The sequence below is a fragment of the Panulirus ornatus genome, chromosome 62 (genome assembly GCF_036320965.1).
Source record: "Panulirus ornatus isolate Po-2019 chromosome 62, ASM3632096v1, whole genome shotgun sequence".
In the NCBI taxonomy this organism is placed as follows: Eukaryota; Metazoa; Arthropoda; class Malacostraca; order Decapoda; family Palinuridae; genus Panulirus; species Panulirus ornatus.
The window spans coordinates 12,010,873-12,028,202 of NC_092285.1; the positions used below are offsets into that span (position 1 = coordinate 12,010,873).

The 17,330-nt window shown below is 39.3% G+C and overlaps 1 protein-coding gene across 2 annotated transcripts; it reads right to left on the reverse strand.

Annotated features, from left to right (window-relative positions):
• Positions 1–12,131: 12,131 nt before the first annotated feature.
• On the reverse strand, positions 12,132–15,846 carry Mettl5 (Methyltransferase like 5). 2 transcript variants are annotated; one of them, XM_071656292.1, is made up of 3 exons: positions 15,725–15,846; positions 13,051–13,527; positions 12,132–12,772 (listed from the first exon to the last, which is right to left on the reverse strand). In XM_071656292.1, the coding sequence occupies exons 2-3, from the start codon at positions 13,278–13,280 to the stop codon at positions 12,367–12,369; spliced, it is 636 nt and encodes a 211-aa protein (XP_071512393.1). In that variant the 5' UTR covers positions 13,281–13,527; positions 15,725–15,846; the 3' UTR covers positions 12,132–12,366. The 2 variants fall into 2 exon arrangements, with proteins under 2 accessions (XP_071512393.1, XP_071512392.1); XM_071656291.1 differs by having other exon boundaries at positions 15,689–15,827.
• Positions 15,847–17,330: the final 1,484 nt, after the last annotated feature.

A 17,330-nucleotide genomic window follows, 5' to 3' on the forward strand; every position in this document is an offset into this window, starting at 1 on the left:
AATGAAAGGGTAGGAGAGATGTGCGGTAATAAAAAGAGTGTGGTTGAGAGAACAGAAGAGGGTGTATTGAAATGGTTTGGTCACATGGAGAGAATGACTGAAGAAAGATTGACAAAGAGGATATATGTGTCAGAGGTGGAGGGAACGAGGAAAAGTGGGAGACCAAATTGGAGGTGGAAGGATGGAGTGAAAAAGATTTTGAGCGATCAGGGGCTGAACATGCAGAAGGGTGAAAGGCGAAGAAGGAATAGAGTGAATTGGAATGATGTGGTATACTGGGGTCAACATGCTGTCAATGGATTGAACCATGGCATGTGAAGCATCTGGGGTCAACCATGGAAAGTTTTGTGTGGCCTGGATGTGGAAAGGAAGCTGTGGTTTCAGTGCATTATACATGACAGCTAGAGACTGAGTGTGAATGAACGTGGCCTTTGTTGTCTTTTCCTAGCGCTACTAGGTGTGTGTGTGTGGGAGGGGAGAGGGGTATCATTTCATGTGTGGCGGGGTGACAACAGGAATGAATAAAGGCAGCAAGTATGAAATATGTACTTGTGTATATATGTATATGTCTGTGTATGTATAGATATGTATACGTTGAAATATATAGGTATGTATATGTGCGTGTGTGGACTTGTATGTATATACATGTGTATGTGGGTGAGTTGGGCCATTCTTTCATCTGTTTCCTTGTGCTACCTCGCTAACGCCGGAGACCTATAAAGTATAATGAATAAATAGATGATAATAAAAATTCCTGCGTGTATTAAGCCTGATATATTTAATCAGACTTAGGCTCACCCATATGAGTGACCATGCATGAACTGCCAAATACAGTGAGGGTTATGTGTGGTTACTGTAGATTCACACAAATGTAACTTGTACCAGTTTGAGATCTGCCTGCATGAGGTGCTTTATTTCAGAACATCTGTTCAGTAAAACTAAATATTGTTCAAAGGAAAAAATCCTCTTTAACACCTTCACTGTGCATTTTTATGAAGGGATCATCACACCATAAAAAAAAAAAGAGATTTTTATCTTATATCCATGAAAATACCCTAAAAAGTGGTATAATTTCCTTTAGTCTGATATGAGTGTGTGTACTGTGTGACCTGGATGGCAGTATAGATCATCCTTATTCTTGATAGTATATGATAATTATGGGCTTCTAGTAGGTGTGATTTCACTCTACATACACCTACAGGTGAAACATTTTTTTTTTTACTAGGGTCAAGGAGAAATGGAGTAAGGAAAAATGGAGAGGTAAAAGTGTTGGTAACGGAGAGGATAAATATGAAGGAATACAAGGAATATCAAAGAAGGGTTACAGAAAGTTTAGATGATAGCGCAGAAAATGTAGGGATGCAGTCATGTGTGAATGAAGTGTTTAAAATGTTTATAGAAAGACTGTTAAAGGCTGCAGAATTAGTATTGGATACAAGGTTATGAAATATAAGAATAAAAGTGGAAGTGCATGGTAGACAGATGATAGAAGAAAGCAAAGAGTAGATAAAGATTTTGAAAGAAAGTTGAGTGAAAAGTTTAAGAAAAGTAAGAAATTGTAGTGCTGGAAGGAGGTGAAAAAGGAAAGAGATGGACTTAAGAGTGGAAATGTAAATGTAAGAAGTAAAGAAGGAAGTGATGGAATAAAAAAAGAAGTGAAAGAAAGATGGAAAGATTATTTTGAATAATTGATGAATGTGGTGGAAGCTGAGGCAGCTGTTGTTACATGCATAGGTATGGAGGATGAAAGAAAAAGGATACAAGTGCATGGGCCAGTAGCAAGAACAGAGGAAAAAAAGGATGATAATGAGGTTGAAGGCAGGAATTGCTCCAGGAGTATATGGAATTCCAATTGAAATATTGAAGTATGGAGAAAAAAATGTGATGAGTGGATAAATCTGAAATGTAATGTAGCATGGAAGCAGAAGGTTATGCTTGACGATTGGGTGAAAGCTATTATTGTTCCCTTATTCAAAGAAAAATGTGGTAAAGATGTATTTAGTAGTTACAGGGGAATAAATCTGTTAAGTATACTAAGGAAAGTGTATGCAAGAATGTTGATTTGACAGCATGATGAAATATGTGAGGAACAGGGGAGTTAAAAGATTGTGGATGTGTGGATTAGATCTTTTTTTTTTTTTTTTTTTTTTTTTTTGCTGTCTCCCACGTTTGCGAGGTAGCGCAAGGAAACAGACGAAAGAAATGGCCCAACCCACCCCCATACACATGTATATACATACGTCCACACACGCAAATTCACATACCTACACAGCTTTCCATGGTTTACCCCAGACGCTTCACATGCCCTGATTCAATCCACTGACAGCACGTCAACCCCGGTATACCACATCGCTCCAATTCACTCTATTCCTTGCCCTCCTTTCACCCTCCTGCATGTTCAGGCCCCGATCACACAAAATCTTTTTCACTCCATCTTTCCACCTCCAATTTGGTCTCCCTCTTCTCCTCGTTCCCTCCACCTCCGACACATATATCCTCTTGGTCAATCTTTCCTCACTCATTCTCTCCATGTGCCCAAACCATTTCAAAACACCCTCTTCTGCTCTCTCAACCACGCTCTTTTTATTTCCACACGTCTCTCTTACCCTTACGTTACTTACTCGATCAAACCACCTCACACCACACATTGTCCTCAAACATCTCATTTCCAGCACATCCATCCTCCTGCGCACCACTCTATCCATAGCCCACGCCTCGCAACCATACAACATTGTTGGAACCACTATTCCTTCAAACATACCCATTTTTGCTTTCCGAGATAATGTTCTCGACTTCCACACATTCTTCAAGGCTCCCAGAATTTTCGCCCCCTCCCCCATCCTATGATCCACTTCCGCTTCCATGGTTCCATCCGCTGCCAGATCCACTCCCAGATATCTAAAACACTTCACTTCCTCCAGTTTTTCTCCATTCAAACTCACCTCCCAATTGACTTGACCCTCAACCCTACTGTACCTAATAACCTTGCTCTTATTCACATTTACTCTTAACTTTCTTCTTTCACACACTTTACCAAACTCAGTCACCAGCTTCTGCAGTTTCTCACATGAATCAGCCACCAGCGCTGTATCATCAGCGAACAACAACTGACTCACTTCCCAAGCTCTCTCATCCCCAACAGACTTCATACTTGCCCCTCTTTCCAAAACTCTTGCATTCACCTCCCTAACAACCCCATCCATAAACAAATTAAACAACCATGGAGACATCACACACCCCTGCCACAAACCTACATTCACTGAGAACCAATCACTTTCCTCTCTTCCTACACGTACACATGCCTTACATCCTCGATAAAAACTTTTCACTGCTTCTAACAACTTGCCTCCCACACCATATATTCTTAATACCTTCCACAGAGCATCTCGATCAACTCTATCATATGCCTTCTCCAGATCCATAAATGCTACATACAAATCCATTTGCTTTTCTAAGTATTTCTCACATACATTCTTCAAAGCAAACACCTGATCCACACATCCTCTACCACTTCTGAAACCACACTGCTCTTCCCCAATCTGATGCTCTGTACATTCCTTCACCCTCTCAATCAATACCCTCCCATATAATCTACCAGGAATACTCAACAAACTTATACCTCTGTAATTTGAGCACTCACTCTTATCCCCTTTGCCTTTGTACAATGGCACTATGCATGCATTCCGCCAATCCTCAGGCACCTCACCATGAGTCATACATACATTAAATAACCTTACCAACCAGTCAACAATACAGTCACCCCCTTTTTTAATAAATTCCACTGCAATACCATCCAAACCTGCTGCCTTGCCGGCTTTCATCTTCCACAGGGAAAAAATGCAATTGAGTGGGAGATGTATAAAAGAAAGAGACAGGAGGTCAAGAGAAAGGTGCAAGAGGTGAAAAAAAGGGCAAATGAGAGTTGGGGTGAGAGAGTATCATTAAATTTTAGGGAGAATAAAAAGATGTTCTGGAAGGAGGTAAATAAAGTGCGTAAGACAAGGGAGCAAATGGGAACTTCAGTGAAGGGCGCAAATGGGGAGGTGATAACAAGTAGTGGTGATGTGAGGAGGAGATGGAGTGAGTATTTTGAAGGTTTGTTGAATGTGTTTGATGATAGAGTGGCAGATATAGGGTGTTTTGGTCGAGGTGGTGTGCAAAGTGAGAGGGTTAGGGAAAATGATTTGGTAAACAGAGAAGAGGTAGTAAAAGGATTAGATCTGTGGTGGAGAATAACTGGAAAAGTATCTAGTGAAAGGCAAGAGGCTTTTATGGATCTGGATAATGTGTGTGATAGGTTCAAGTAGAATGCTTTATGGGATGTGTTTAGGCTACATGGGGTAGGGGAACATCTTTTGTGTGGTGGTGAAACCCTTCAATAGAGGAGCAAATGCATATGCAAGAATGGATGGAGAGTCTAGCAAAAGTTTCAGTATACCTGTGGGTGTAAGGCTGGGCTGTGTGATGTCACCATGGTTTTTAAACAAAAATGTTGATGCAGTATACTGTGTATTGCTTGCGTTTTGCCCCTTTTATCATGCCACCAAAGCATCTTTCAAGTTCTACTGGTACCAGTAGTGTTAATAAGTGTAAGGCCGTCGCCACTGAGGTTAAGATGGACGTGCTTAAACGTTATGAGAGAGATGAATCAACAGCTGATATTAAGCATGTTGTTGGACTTAATTTATCTGCTTTACATGCTATCCATGATAGTGCAGAGAAGATCAAGGAGAGTGCCAAGAGTGGAGCATTATTCAGTGTATCAGAAAGTTTATATTCGTGAAGTTCAATTATGGAGAGAATGGAATGACTGTTGAGCACATGGATCAAATGCTAAACTTGTGAAAATGCTTGTATCAGCATGCTTGTGATAGAAGCATGTATCTGGAGTATATATGATGATTTGGCCATGAAAGTAGTATCAAAGACATTTCAAGCAAGTTTTGTTTGATTGCAAATTTTAGGAAATGCTTCAATCACCACCACAACTAGATGACTGATGAGGCTACTTCTGCTCATGTCGTTGCTACCTATAATTTCCTAGTAATCCTCAAGGTCATTATCGAGGAAGGTGTTCATTCTTCTAGGCAGAGTTTTAATGAGGATGAGACCAGATTATTTTGGAAGAGATTGCCTTTCAAAATGTACATTTCCCATGAGAAGACTTTACCAGGATTTCAAGCTACCAAGGATCACCTCTCACTGCTTGTAGGGGTAGTGCCGAAGGTAATAAGAAGCTTAAATCATTAATGGTCTTCCATTCAGAAAATCCTGGGGCTCTCAAGTGGTACTTCAAGCAATTTTTACCTGTATGTTATTAATCCAGCCCATTGGGGTGTATAACAGGCAAAGATTTCTGTGATTATTTTGCTGCAAAGCTCCATGTAAAGCTGAAGGAGAATATATGCTTCTAGATTCTCCTTCTTAGTGATAGTGCCCCTGGCCATCCACTTTCAGTACAGGACCTTAATAAGAACATTAGTCTTTCTTCCTCTCAACACTACGTCTCTAATCCAGCCAATGGACCAATGGGTGAAATGTACTCTCAAGGCCTACTATTTATGGAAAACATTTGGGAAGCTCATGAAGGCTACATAGAATGACCAGATGACTGTTAAGGAATTCTGGAATTCATTCACCGTCAGGGATGCCATCATCATCATCACTGATGAGCCCTGGAAGGAAATCAAGAGTGTTTGTATGTGGGGTATGTGGTGGAAGCTGTGCCCTTTGTTCATGGATACCAGGGCTTTAGTGTCACCACCAGTGTATCAAGAATGTGTACACACATTGTAGAAATGAAAATAAAAAGAGGGTGATGTGGAGGAGTTCTGATTTGCTATGCTTGAGAGTGATGTGCAGGAGTTCCTAGAATTGCACAAAGAAAAGTTCTGGAATGAGGATCTTCAGTTGGAGAAAGAACTCCAGGAGAAGTTTGCAAAAGGGGAGCTCGAGCAACTGCGTTCATTCTCTAGCAAGAGGCTAGATGACTTATGGACTCCTTCGGTAAAGCTGTTAGCATTCCTGACCATGATGCATTCATGGGCCACCCATGGTCTAGCGCTTAGGTTCGAATTCTGGTTACGGCAGTTGATCCACAGTCAACCCAGCTGTTCGTCCACCCCAGGGGTTGGTTGATAAAATGGGTACCTGGCTCAGGCTAGGGTATATACATATATACACATGTACATATTCATACTTGCTTGCCTTCATCCATTCCTGTCACTACCCTGTCCCACAGGAAACAGCATTGCTACCCAGGAAAACAGACAAAAAAAAGCCACATTCATTCACACAGTCTCTAGCTGTCATGTGTATTGGACAGAAACCACAACTCCCTTTCCACATCCAGGCCCTCAGACCTTTCCATGGTTTACCCTAGACATTTCACATGGCCTGGTTCAGTTCATTGACAGCATGTCAACCCTGGTAAAGCATATCATTCCAATTCACTCTATTCCTTGCATACCTCTTGCCCTCCTGTATGTTCAGACCTCAATCGCTCAAAATCTTTTTCACTCCATCCTTCCACCTCCAATTTGGTCTCCCACTTCTTGTTCCCTCCACCTCTGACACATATATCTTCTTTGTCAATCTTTCCTCACTCATTCTCTCCATATGTCCAATCCATTTCAACACCCTCTTCTGCTCTCTCAACCACTTTTTTTATTTCCACTCATCTCTTACCCTTTCATTACTTACTCGATCAAACCACCACAGCACATACAACCCTATCTATAGCCCATGCCTCGTAACCATTTAATATTGTAGGAACTGCTGTTCCTTCAAACATACCCATTTTTGCCCTCCGAGCATCAATTGACGGGTTGATAAAGCATGTAACCTATACCCCATACATCCTTAACACATTTCTAATCTCATCTGTCCATTATATCTCACAACCTTGTATTCATCTACTAATTTTACATCCTTTAGCAGTCTTTTTCTAAACATTTTAAACACCTCTTTATGTATGACTGCATCTCTACTCTACACTTACTGCACTTTCATCTAAACTTTCTATCACCTTTCTTTCATATTCCTCCTTGCATTTTTTGGATTCATCTCCATTGCAAGCACTTTTACCTCCATTCTTCTTTACGCTGTAGCTTCACTTCTCTCTGATCCTCACCTTCACATGACCTGCAAAATGGTCAGAATCTCCAAAGAATCCCCAAACAAATTAAACATCCAGTACAACCTTTCTCAACCTTTCATCCATTGCTACATAATCAATCAGACCCTTTTGTCCTTCTCTTCCATCATTTCTCATCCATGTACATCTGTGAATAATCTTGAGCTGAAAAACTTTTTTGCAAGGGATAAACCCTTGTTAGCATAGATATCCACAGGATAACTTCCATTATAATTTACTCCAAGCACTCCCCATTTGCCAACTATCTCACCAATTTCATCACATCCCACCTTCATATCACCCATTACAACCACCTTTCTCTACCCAAACCCATGTATACCAGGCAAAAACTGCAGTATTCAAGTACCAGGAAATGTAGAATACTATAATACACGTACTGTACAATGAATTCTAGTAAATAAATGCTAAAAATAAGAACACCACTTATGTTTACTGTTGTATCTGAATTGTTTGATGGTGCTGATGGAGAGGGAAGAGGCAATGGAGTCACTGGGGAAGGTGTTCTGGGTCAGATTACATAGTTGACGAAGGTGGTGGTAATGGCCAAGTGGGTTCAGCTATTAAGCTGCTAGATGTTAATAGCTGGTTCTCCTTATGAACGTTGTTTTTCTTCAAAGAGAAATCCTGTGTTCTCTGTGTAGCCTTCATTGTCATTTTATGGTGGATTTTTTCATAGCATCTGATGTCAGCTAGGACATTTAGGTCCACCTTTGAACTACGCATTGTGTTTGAGTCATCCTTATCAAATATAGCAAAAGTAGGGTAAATATATGTTAGCTGAGACAGCACGGGTAGCTGAGGCCCTATTCAAGGCTATCCCATTAAGGATATACATATATAGATGGTAGAGGATGTGTGGCCCAGGTGTTTGCTTTGAAGAATGTATGTGATAAATATTTAAAAAAAAACATGGATTTCTATGTAGCATTTATGGATCTGGAGAAGGCATATGATAGGGTTGATAAGAGATGCTTCGTGAAAGGTATTAAGAGTATATCAAGGATGTAAGGCATGTTTACGAGTAGGAAGAGAGGAAAGTGATTAGTTCACAGTGAAGGTCATTTTGCGGCCTTGGTATGTCATGTCTCCATGGTTGTTTAATTTGTTTAAGGATAGGGTGGTTAGGGAGATAAATGTAAGAGTTTTGGAGAGAGTGGTAGGTATGCAGTCTGTTGTGGATGAGAGGGCATGAAAATGAGTGAGTTGTTCGCTGATGGTACAGTACTGTTGGCTGATTCGGGTGAGAAACTGCAGAAGTTGGTGACTGAGTTTGGTAAAGTGTGTGAAAGAGAGAGTAAATGTGAATAAGAGCAAGGTTATTAGGTTCAGTAGGGTTGAGGGCCAAGTCAGTTGGGAGGTAAGTTTAAACGGAAATGTACTTCCATCTCTAATTTCATTAATCTCTGATCTAATTTTTTTTTATTCCAGCCATTTCTGGCCTTTTATTCTCAGGTGATACCTTTTATCAATTCCTCTTCCTTCCTTTTTAGTGGATCTTGTCACAGTTGCCTGGTCTTGCTCTTTTCCCTTATGTAAATCCATTTGTAACTAATATTACATTAAGGAGGGTAAAACTGAACAACTTTAATGATGAATAGCAGGTTCAACTTAATGGCCTTTAGTGATATGTCTGGACTAACTTGGATCAGTTTACCTACTTACATTTATTGTCCTCTAATTTTCTTTGTTTATGCAGTATAAAAGTCTCACACAGCTCTCTCACAAAAAAAAAAACAAGTTAAATAGTTAGTTATTGATATCATGCAAATAGGTTTTATCCAGTGAATAATTTTAATAAACCATTGTCAGTGTTGCCTTCAGGTAGATTTTATTTTACCATCTAAATATTCACTCACATTAATACTTCTTTCCATCAGTTCTAAATATATTTGTTCACCCACAAGTAACCCACTCACAGTATTTGTTGTTTGGATATCTTATACATGCACAGTATTTTAAACTCTGTTTTGCTGAGAGTGGCAATACTCTAGGCATTCAAATTAAAAACTGATGTATTCCCATTCCCACTGTTACTGAAAACCTTAGAAACTGTACTGCCAGACTTAATATTCAATATGTATATCAATCAGGGACCCCTTCTTACTCTCTGCCCAACTTGTACATAATAGGTCTGCTTGAATGATGACCCTCCAAAAACTTGAGTAAGCTGCACTGTGTTCAGGGAGCACCTCCATTAGTGTGTGTCTGCTCTCTTTTTGATGATCTGTGGGTATCTGAGATACTATTTTTCCCAGTTGTGGTGGTACACTGTGCCCATGTGTGTTGGTACATTGTGAGTGACATTTTTGGATAAGTGGTTGAATCAAACATCAACTTTTATTTTATTTTATTCATTTATTATACTTTGTCACTGTCTCCCGCATTAGCGAGGTAGCACAAGGAAACAGACAAAAGAATGGCCCAACCCACCCACATACACATGTATATACATACATGCCCACATACATACCTATACATGTCAGCGTATACATACATATACATACACACATATACATATATACACATGTACATATTCATACTTGCTGCCTTCATCCATTCCGTCGCCACCCTGTCACACATGAAATGGCACCCCCCCTCGCGCGCACGAGGTAGCGCTAGGAAAGGACAACAAAGGCCACGTTCGTTCACATTCAGTCTCTAGCTGTCATGTATAATGCACTGAAACCACAGCTCCCTTTCCACATCAAGGCCCTACAAAACTTTCCATGGTTTACCCCAGACGTTTCACATGCCCTAGTTCAATCCATTGACAGCACGTCAACCCCGGTATACCACGTCATTCCAATTCACTCTATTCCTTGCACGCCTTTCACCCTCATGTATGTTCAGGCCCCGGTTGCTCAAAATCTTTTTCACTCCATCTTTCCACCTCCAATTTGGTCTCCCACTTCTTGTTCCCTCCACCTCTGACACATATATTCTCATTGTCAATCTTTTCTCACTCATTTTCTCCATGAGACCAAACCATTTCAATACACCCACTCCTGCTCTCTCAACCACACTCTTTTTATTACCACACATCTCTCTTACCCTTTCATTACTTACTTGATCAAACCACCTCAAACCACATACTGTCCTCAAACATCTCATTTCCAAAACATCAATCCTCCTCCGCACAACCCTATCTACAGCCCACACCTCTCAACCATATAACATTGTTGGAACCACTATTCTTTCAAACATACCCATTTCTGCTCTGAGATAACATTCTCACCTTCCACACATTCTTCAGCGCTCCCAGAACCTTCACCCCCTCCCCCACCCTGTGACTCACTTCCACTTCTATGGTTCCATCCACTGCTAAATCCACTCCCAGATATCTAAAACACTTCACTTCCTCCAGTTTTTCTCCATTTAAACTTACCTCCCAGTTGACTTGTCCATCAACCCTACTGAACCTTATTACTTTGCTCTTATTCACATTTACCCTCAGCTTTCTTCTTTCACACACTTTACCAAAGTCAGTCACCAGCTTCTGCAGTTCCTCACCCAAATCAGCCACCTGCGCTGTATCATCAGCAAACAACAACTGACTCACTTCCCAAGCCCTTTCATCCACAACAGACTGCATACTTGCTCCTCTCTCCAAAACTCTTGCATTCACCTCCCTAACAACCCCATCCATAAACAAATTAAACAGCCATGGAGACATCACGCACCCCTGCCGCAAACCAACCTTCACTGGGAACCAATCACTTTCCTCTCTTCCTACTCGCACATATGCCTTACATTCTTGATAAAAACTTTTCACTGCTTCTAGCAACTTAACTCTCACACCAATTACTCTTAATACCTTCCACAGAGCATCTCTATCATATCATCTTAGAACAATATAAATGGATTGGAAGAGTGCTGGAGGAAGAGAAATGAGGAAAGAATGCATGGAATGGTGTATTCAAGGGAGGCATGTAAAGACAGTGTTACATGGAGACTCTTTTGCCATTGGGCACCCCCTTGATAGGAGTTCCCAGTCATTATAGATGTAGAAAGATAGATCAAACATCAGCTGGTAAGCCAAATGAGGACAGGAGCTAGTAACCCTCATACGAGGTACAAAGGAGCCCTCACTGAGGTGTAACGGTTGTATTTAAAAGGAACAAGCAGAGAGATTATGGAAAAAGATGAATCCACTGAGAAATAATGTCCTCTTGTCTACAAAGGCCAAGTGAATAATTTCTTCAGTCCTTAAAACCCCCTTTTTTCCAGATCTGCAAATCAGGAAAAGAAGAAAGATTTCCACAAATCTATGGAAAAAGCTGTTGAAGATGAGAACTCCACATAAGTATAAATTGACTCCTTCTGAGGTAAAATTCTCTTAAAAGGTGCTACCATAAAATGGTTAGTCTTATAAGCCAGTACAAATTTTTGTCTGCCATTTGTAGTAAGCTAACAACAATAATATATCCTTTGGCTTCATGAATTTTATTCATATTGTGGTTGAATGATCTGGAGAGGTGTTGCCATACAATGGTAAGTTTTGGAACAAGTGCAGACTTTTGCCTACCACCTCTATTGAAAAACTGTTTGCTTTTCACCTAAGAATTGTTAGTGGGTTCTATGGTGAAGTCAGTGTCTTGGCAAGAGTAAGAAATTAAATTCGTTCAGCTAAGTCTTTCAACAAGACTAGGAGCTTTAATACCTACAGCTGATGAGTCAGCTACAGAAAAAGAATTGTGCAATTTGCTCAAGTAAATCTTGTGGCCATACAAGAATAATTCCTTTCACCCACCCTTGGCATGGTGCTTCTTCCAAAGGACAAAATCACCTGATAAAACATCCATGAAAAAGCTGCTTGGATAAAGGATAACCAGACCCTTGGTGTATTGTAAGATGGTTTAAAAGATATGTAATCATACATTATGTAGCAACTGAATATGACAAAGAAAACTGATTATAGACAAAAGGATTTTGATGAAGCATACTGCATATTCAGGATACATTAGTATACATCATACTTTCTTAGTTACTGTTTTATTAAACTCAAGTACAAGGAAAAAGCATTGATACTGTATTATCATACATTAAATGTTTCCCCAAAATCCGAATAACCTGTTAAGGAGTGGAAAAAAAGGTTCCAGTAAGAAACTTGGTTTTTGATACAGTTCTACCAATAAAGCAGTTTTAATACGTATTAGTTTTTGTAAAAAATTCTGCTTTCATTTAGGAAAAACCCATACATCTATCAACCTTTATGAAAGTGAAAATCTGATAAAATCAACCTCAATGTCAACCGAGTTCTTTTTGTGAAATTGGTATGTACTGGGAAGATTATACCTGAGCTGGGCTATAACTTGCATCTTGACACCCCAGTCAGCAGCCTTCTTGGTCACATGAGTCCGTGTTGCAGATTTGTGCAAGCTGTAAACAGCAGTTTTGGAGAGATCCAGAGCTACTTTGAGAAACTCCATATCTGCTCCTTGGTTACGTTTTGTGCCAAATGGTGGATTGAGGACAACAGTATCAAAGAACTTGAAAAAACGGGAATATGTGGAGGTTAAATCTTTAATGTCCATTTGAAGCAACTCGACAGATCTAAGCTCCATCTCTTCCAAATTTCCCTGACAGATCTCAAGGGCATCCTGATCTATTTCAAATCTGAAAAAGGTCAACCATTATGAGCAAACATATTCCAATTTCACATGACAGATGTACATTTCACAAGAATCTGAACCACTCAAAATTCATTTGCATTTTCATATGCTTAAGTGAGGCCTTTCATAAGCTTGCAAAGAGCATCAGTATAAAACTTTTTGTGAAATAATGAACTCAGAAAAATGCTGAAGATGGAGTCCCAGTAGTATGAAAAATTGTGGTATAATATCAGTGATATTCAGCAGTCAAAATAACCATTTCAATGTTTAACTTTCACCTACCCAAAAGATGCAGATGCCCCCATCAGGGCAGTGCCAGTCATCAGCATTCCACAACCACAACCCAGATCTGCTACAATTTTGCCCTTCACGTCTCCAAAGGAGGACTCCATTGTATGAATCATACGAGCAGCAATGTGAGCAGGAGTTTCATACTGTTCCAACTTAACCTTAGGAGTTTCAAACCCCATCACATCTTGAAGCCATGCTTCAAGTTCTTTCAGCTTCATCATTTTGATTATCTGTTTTGCACATATTATTCAGTTCATTGCAATGGTTCCACTAATTCTCAGATGATAAGAGCAATGTTACAGGGTATTTTCTTCACTTAGGGTCTAACCGAGGCAGAACTGGTAAGATAAAGTTTCCGAAGGATGAATCTTGTGGTATGAAGTAACCAAAGCTAGTTGAGGTGGCCTGTAGTAAGTTAGACCTCTGACTGTTACTGGCAATATGTCCGTCTGTACCTGAAGACCAACCCTGAGGAACAATAAGAGCACAGAGTGCTTAAAATTTTTCTTCACTCTTCAGCACCAAATGTCTTCTATATATCAGAAACTACATATGAAGAACATCACTTTATTATCTGACTGACTTGGAAAAATTTTAAAGCAAATGAACAGTGTTGCACAAAGCTGCAAAGCATGGATGAACATGGTATAAGTAGTCATTTGACAATCTAAATTCTTTTAGACCAACTGATGTTTACCACTACCCCACTACAAGACGTGGATATTGACACTAGTACCAACATCTGTTTTCCAAATCTTCATCTACTCTTTGATTTCCTCTATCAGCGTCCTAGTATTCTACTTAAACATTTTATATTCATCCTTTTTTGTTCTAAACTTCCACTGGTACATTCCTTTTGAGCAACTGACCATGTGCCTTTTCCACACTATTTCTAATCTCAGCTGTTTACCATGCACTTTTACTTTTAATCTTTTATTGTTCCTTCATTCAAAGGATACATGTAGCAGTTATAGGGGAATATCTCTGTTACTTATATCAAGAAAAGCGTATGCAAGAGTGTTGATCAACAGAGTGATGGAAATGACTGAATGCAGCAAAATAAGTGAGGAGCAAGAGGGTTTTAGGAAAGGTAGAGGTTGTGAGGATCTGATTTTTGCAATGAGATTTACTGTGGAAAAGTATCCAATGAAAGCATATGACAGAATCAAGTGTACTGCTTTATGGGATATATGGGGTAGGGGGATGATGTTGGATGATGTAAGAGCTTTTATAGAGAAGCAAATGCATGTGCAAAAGTGGATGGAGAGTTGAACGAAAGTTTTGATATATATGTGGGTGTGAGGTAGGGCAGTATAATGTCTCTGTGGCTTTTTAACATATACATGGATGGAGTGATAAGAGAGAGAAAGTAAAACTAGGAAAAGGGGTTATAAAGGTGGAGTGTAGTGGTGAGGTATGGTGGCCAGTGATATGCCTGGTTGTGGATGATACCATGTTGTTTGCTGCAAGTGAATAGGAGTTGGTGAAGGTTGTAAATGTGTTTTATGATGTGTACAAGCATAGGCGATAGAAGGTCAATACCAGTGAGAGAAACGTAATAGTGTTTGAAAGGAAACAAAGTGGATGTATAGATTTTGCAAAGTTCAAGAAAGCAAGAGAAAAAAGTAATAAATTATGTTACAGATACAGGGGGAGAAAGACGGGAAGTGAAAACATTTAAGTATGTGGGAAATATCTTAGGTAAGTTTGGTGATATGGAGGGAGAGAGCAATACAGGGTAGAAGAGTCACTGGGTTCCTTAACAGAATATTGAAGGGCAGAGGTGTACGTATGTAAGTAAAAAAAGGATTAAGGGACAGCATAGTCCTCCCAACTCTGACCTATGCATCTGAAACATGAACATGGAATGAGTCACAGAGGTAAAGAATCTAGGCTGTGGAAATGAACTATATGAAAGTAAAAAGTGATATGACTAAGTGGAACAAAGAAATGAGGGGGTGTATGAGAGATGTGATACAGTAGGGAATTTAAAGGGAATGAATTGTGGAGTGGGTGAAGTGTAATATTTTGAGGTGGTCTAGGCGGGTGGAAAAAAATGCAAGACGGAGTTTATAAGGATACTGTATGATAGTATGATTAAAGGGGTTGGTGTGAGAGGGAGACCGCATGGAGAAATAAAATGGAGGGGGAGAAACGATGGAAGAATGGGTAAAGTTTAAATGAAGGAAAAAAGTATGGGCAAGTGGAGACTCGTGCCATGGCCACCCCCTTGATGGATATTCTTTGAGGGAATGGGCATCAGAGACGTAGACAGACAGATAGAGAGACTACCCTTTAACCTCAGTGGGCCTTGGTTATCCTTTACACCATATGTCTAACCAAATCTTTTATCCAGCACAATATGCTCTCTTATCAATTTCCATTATTCTTTTCCATTTCTAATAACTTCCATAAATGTGAATTCAAATAAATACCCAATTATATTCCATAGTTATCCTTTCTAAACCTTGTCCCAGCTGTTTATGTTGTACGGTACTCAGGACATTTGATACTAGCAACTATTTCATACTATATGTTTCTAAGCAAAGTTTATTATAAGATATAACTATGTAAAACAAACTTTATCAAAATGTTCATTAGAATAATTAATTTAAGGGTTAATATGTACATTAATTATCCTAGAGTTGAGCTTGTACAAATCTACCAAAATTTACAGTAGGCTGCTGGGAAGTGGCTGGTGCACTCAGGGCTTGGGAGACTCCCTGCTTCAATATCAACTGCTTTTTCAACTGCAAATCTTCAAGAATTTTTCGCTGTGTGTTGCTATCTGAAAGAGATGAAGAATTGAATCCAATCTTAATTATGCTAGTTACCTCTAACAAATTTGAAGTGGAATAAAATTTGTGCACAATGAGGTGCGAAACCAATCAGTGATATAATACAGCCAATTCCTTGGTATTGTAACGAAAAGTAGATCAGAATTGGATAAAAATTGTTTACCCCATTTCTGCAACATCTAAGTTCTTTATGTAGAGAATTATGAATGTCTAGGGCACCTTTCGTGTTGTTTTCACAGTTTCAAGGCTTTGAAATCAAGGTAAAGTGTGCTCCTTTTGTGTGGGAAAATCTTCATTGAAGTTGTACTCCTTTCCATCTGACGACAATGACACTGTAAATATCAGTTGCTAGGGAAGTTGCATGAAATCTTCATATGTCGTTTTACTATTTATTGATGTTTTACCAACTTACAAATTATTTAAAATTAATTAATTCAACGATCTTCATAGCCCTCCCTATTTCCATGATAACACACTAAAGAAATAAATATATTCTCACATTAGCACATTCTTAGGTACAGGAAATACACATATTCCATCAGAAAATCTTTAGTATTGTACAACATGGTGACGACTAAACTGCATCATAACTGATGTGGTCACCTTTGACTTGCATCACACCTGCTCCACACTCACCTCTGTTGTTAGACTGAGAAGCCATTATCCATACAGCGGAATATACGTCACATCTGACAGTTGTACAGCAACACTGTGAACCAATGTTCACAAAATTCGTCAACTCTTCTGTTTGGTTAAGAGAATCTCGAGTTCTGGTTTACACATGTATCCAAACCCTCACTGCTCCCGAGTGCTTTCTCATTCGTTTTCCTTCATCAATTTCCTGCAAATAAGCACAAGCAATGGAATTTCACGGACTTTTGTCACCTAGTTGCCTTGTATAGTATATCCACTTGCCGTGTATATAACGTCCAAGTGAAGTGTTTAGTATAATGTTCCTGACCTAGTGAGGATCCTGTTTGTTGTTGTTGTTGTTGATGTGACGTACAGATCTTGATTTGACTTGTTTTTGTCATATTTTGTAAATCTTTTATTTTTTTTTCTCGTAATTATCGTTTTATGAATTTTGATATGGTAATTCTTGATATGGTTTTATGTATACATTTGGTTCTTTTGCAAAGGATTTATTAATAGTACTTATTTGGACTCTTCTCTGCTTACAGCGGTCCGAGGTCTGTACAATATTATAAGGTTAAGGTTAGGTGATTTGAATTGACCTTAAATTGTTAAAAGTAAGGAGGGAAATACTTCAAACTAACTTATTTAACGATATCACAAATAATTTATGCATTCCTTTACAGGTGACAGCGATATTAGTTAGCACCCATGTTAGGTAGTTAAGCTAACACCATTAGCACACTTCAGATGAGTTTAGCATCATTAACAGCAGATGATGAGTTTAGCACCATTAACAGCAGATGATGAGTCTAGCACTATTGATACCCGTGGTAGGTT

Coding starts and splice junctions, on each gene's coding strand:
- Mettl5 (XM_071656292.1), bottom strand. CDS start 13,280: ATGATGAAGCTGAAAGAACTTGAAGCATGGCTTCAAGATGTGATGGGG. Junction 12,773..13,050: donor GGGGCATCTGCATCTTTTGG/GTAGGTGAAAGT, acceptor GACCTTTTTCAG/ATTTGAAATAGATCAGGATG.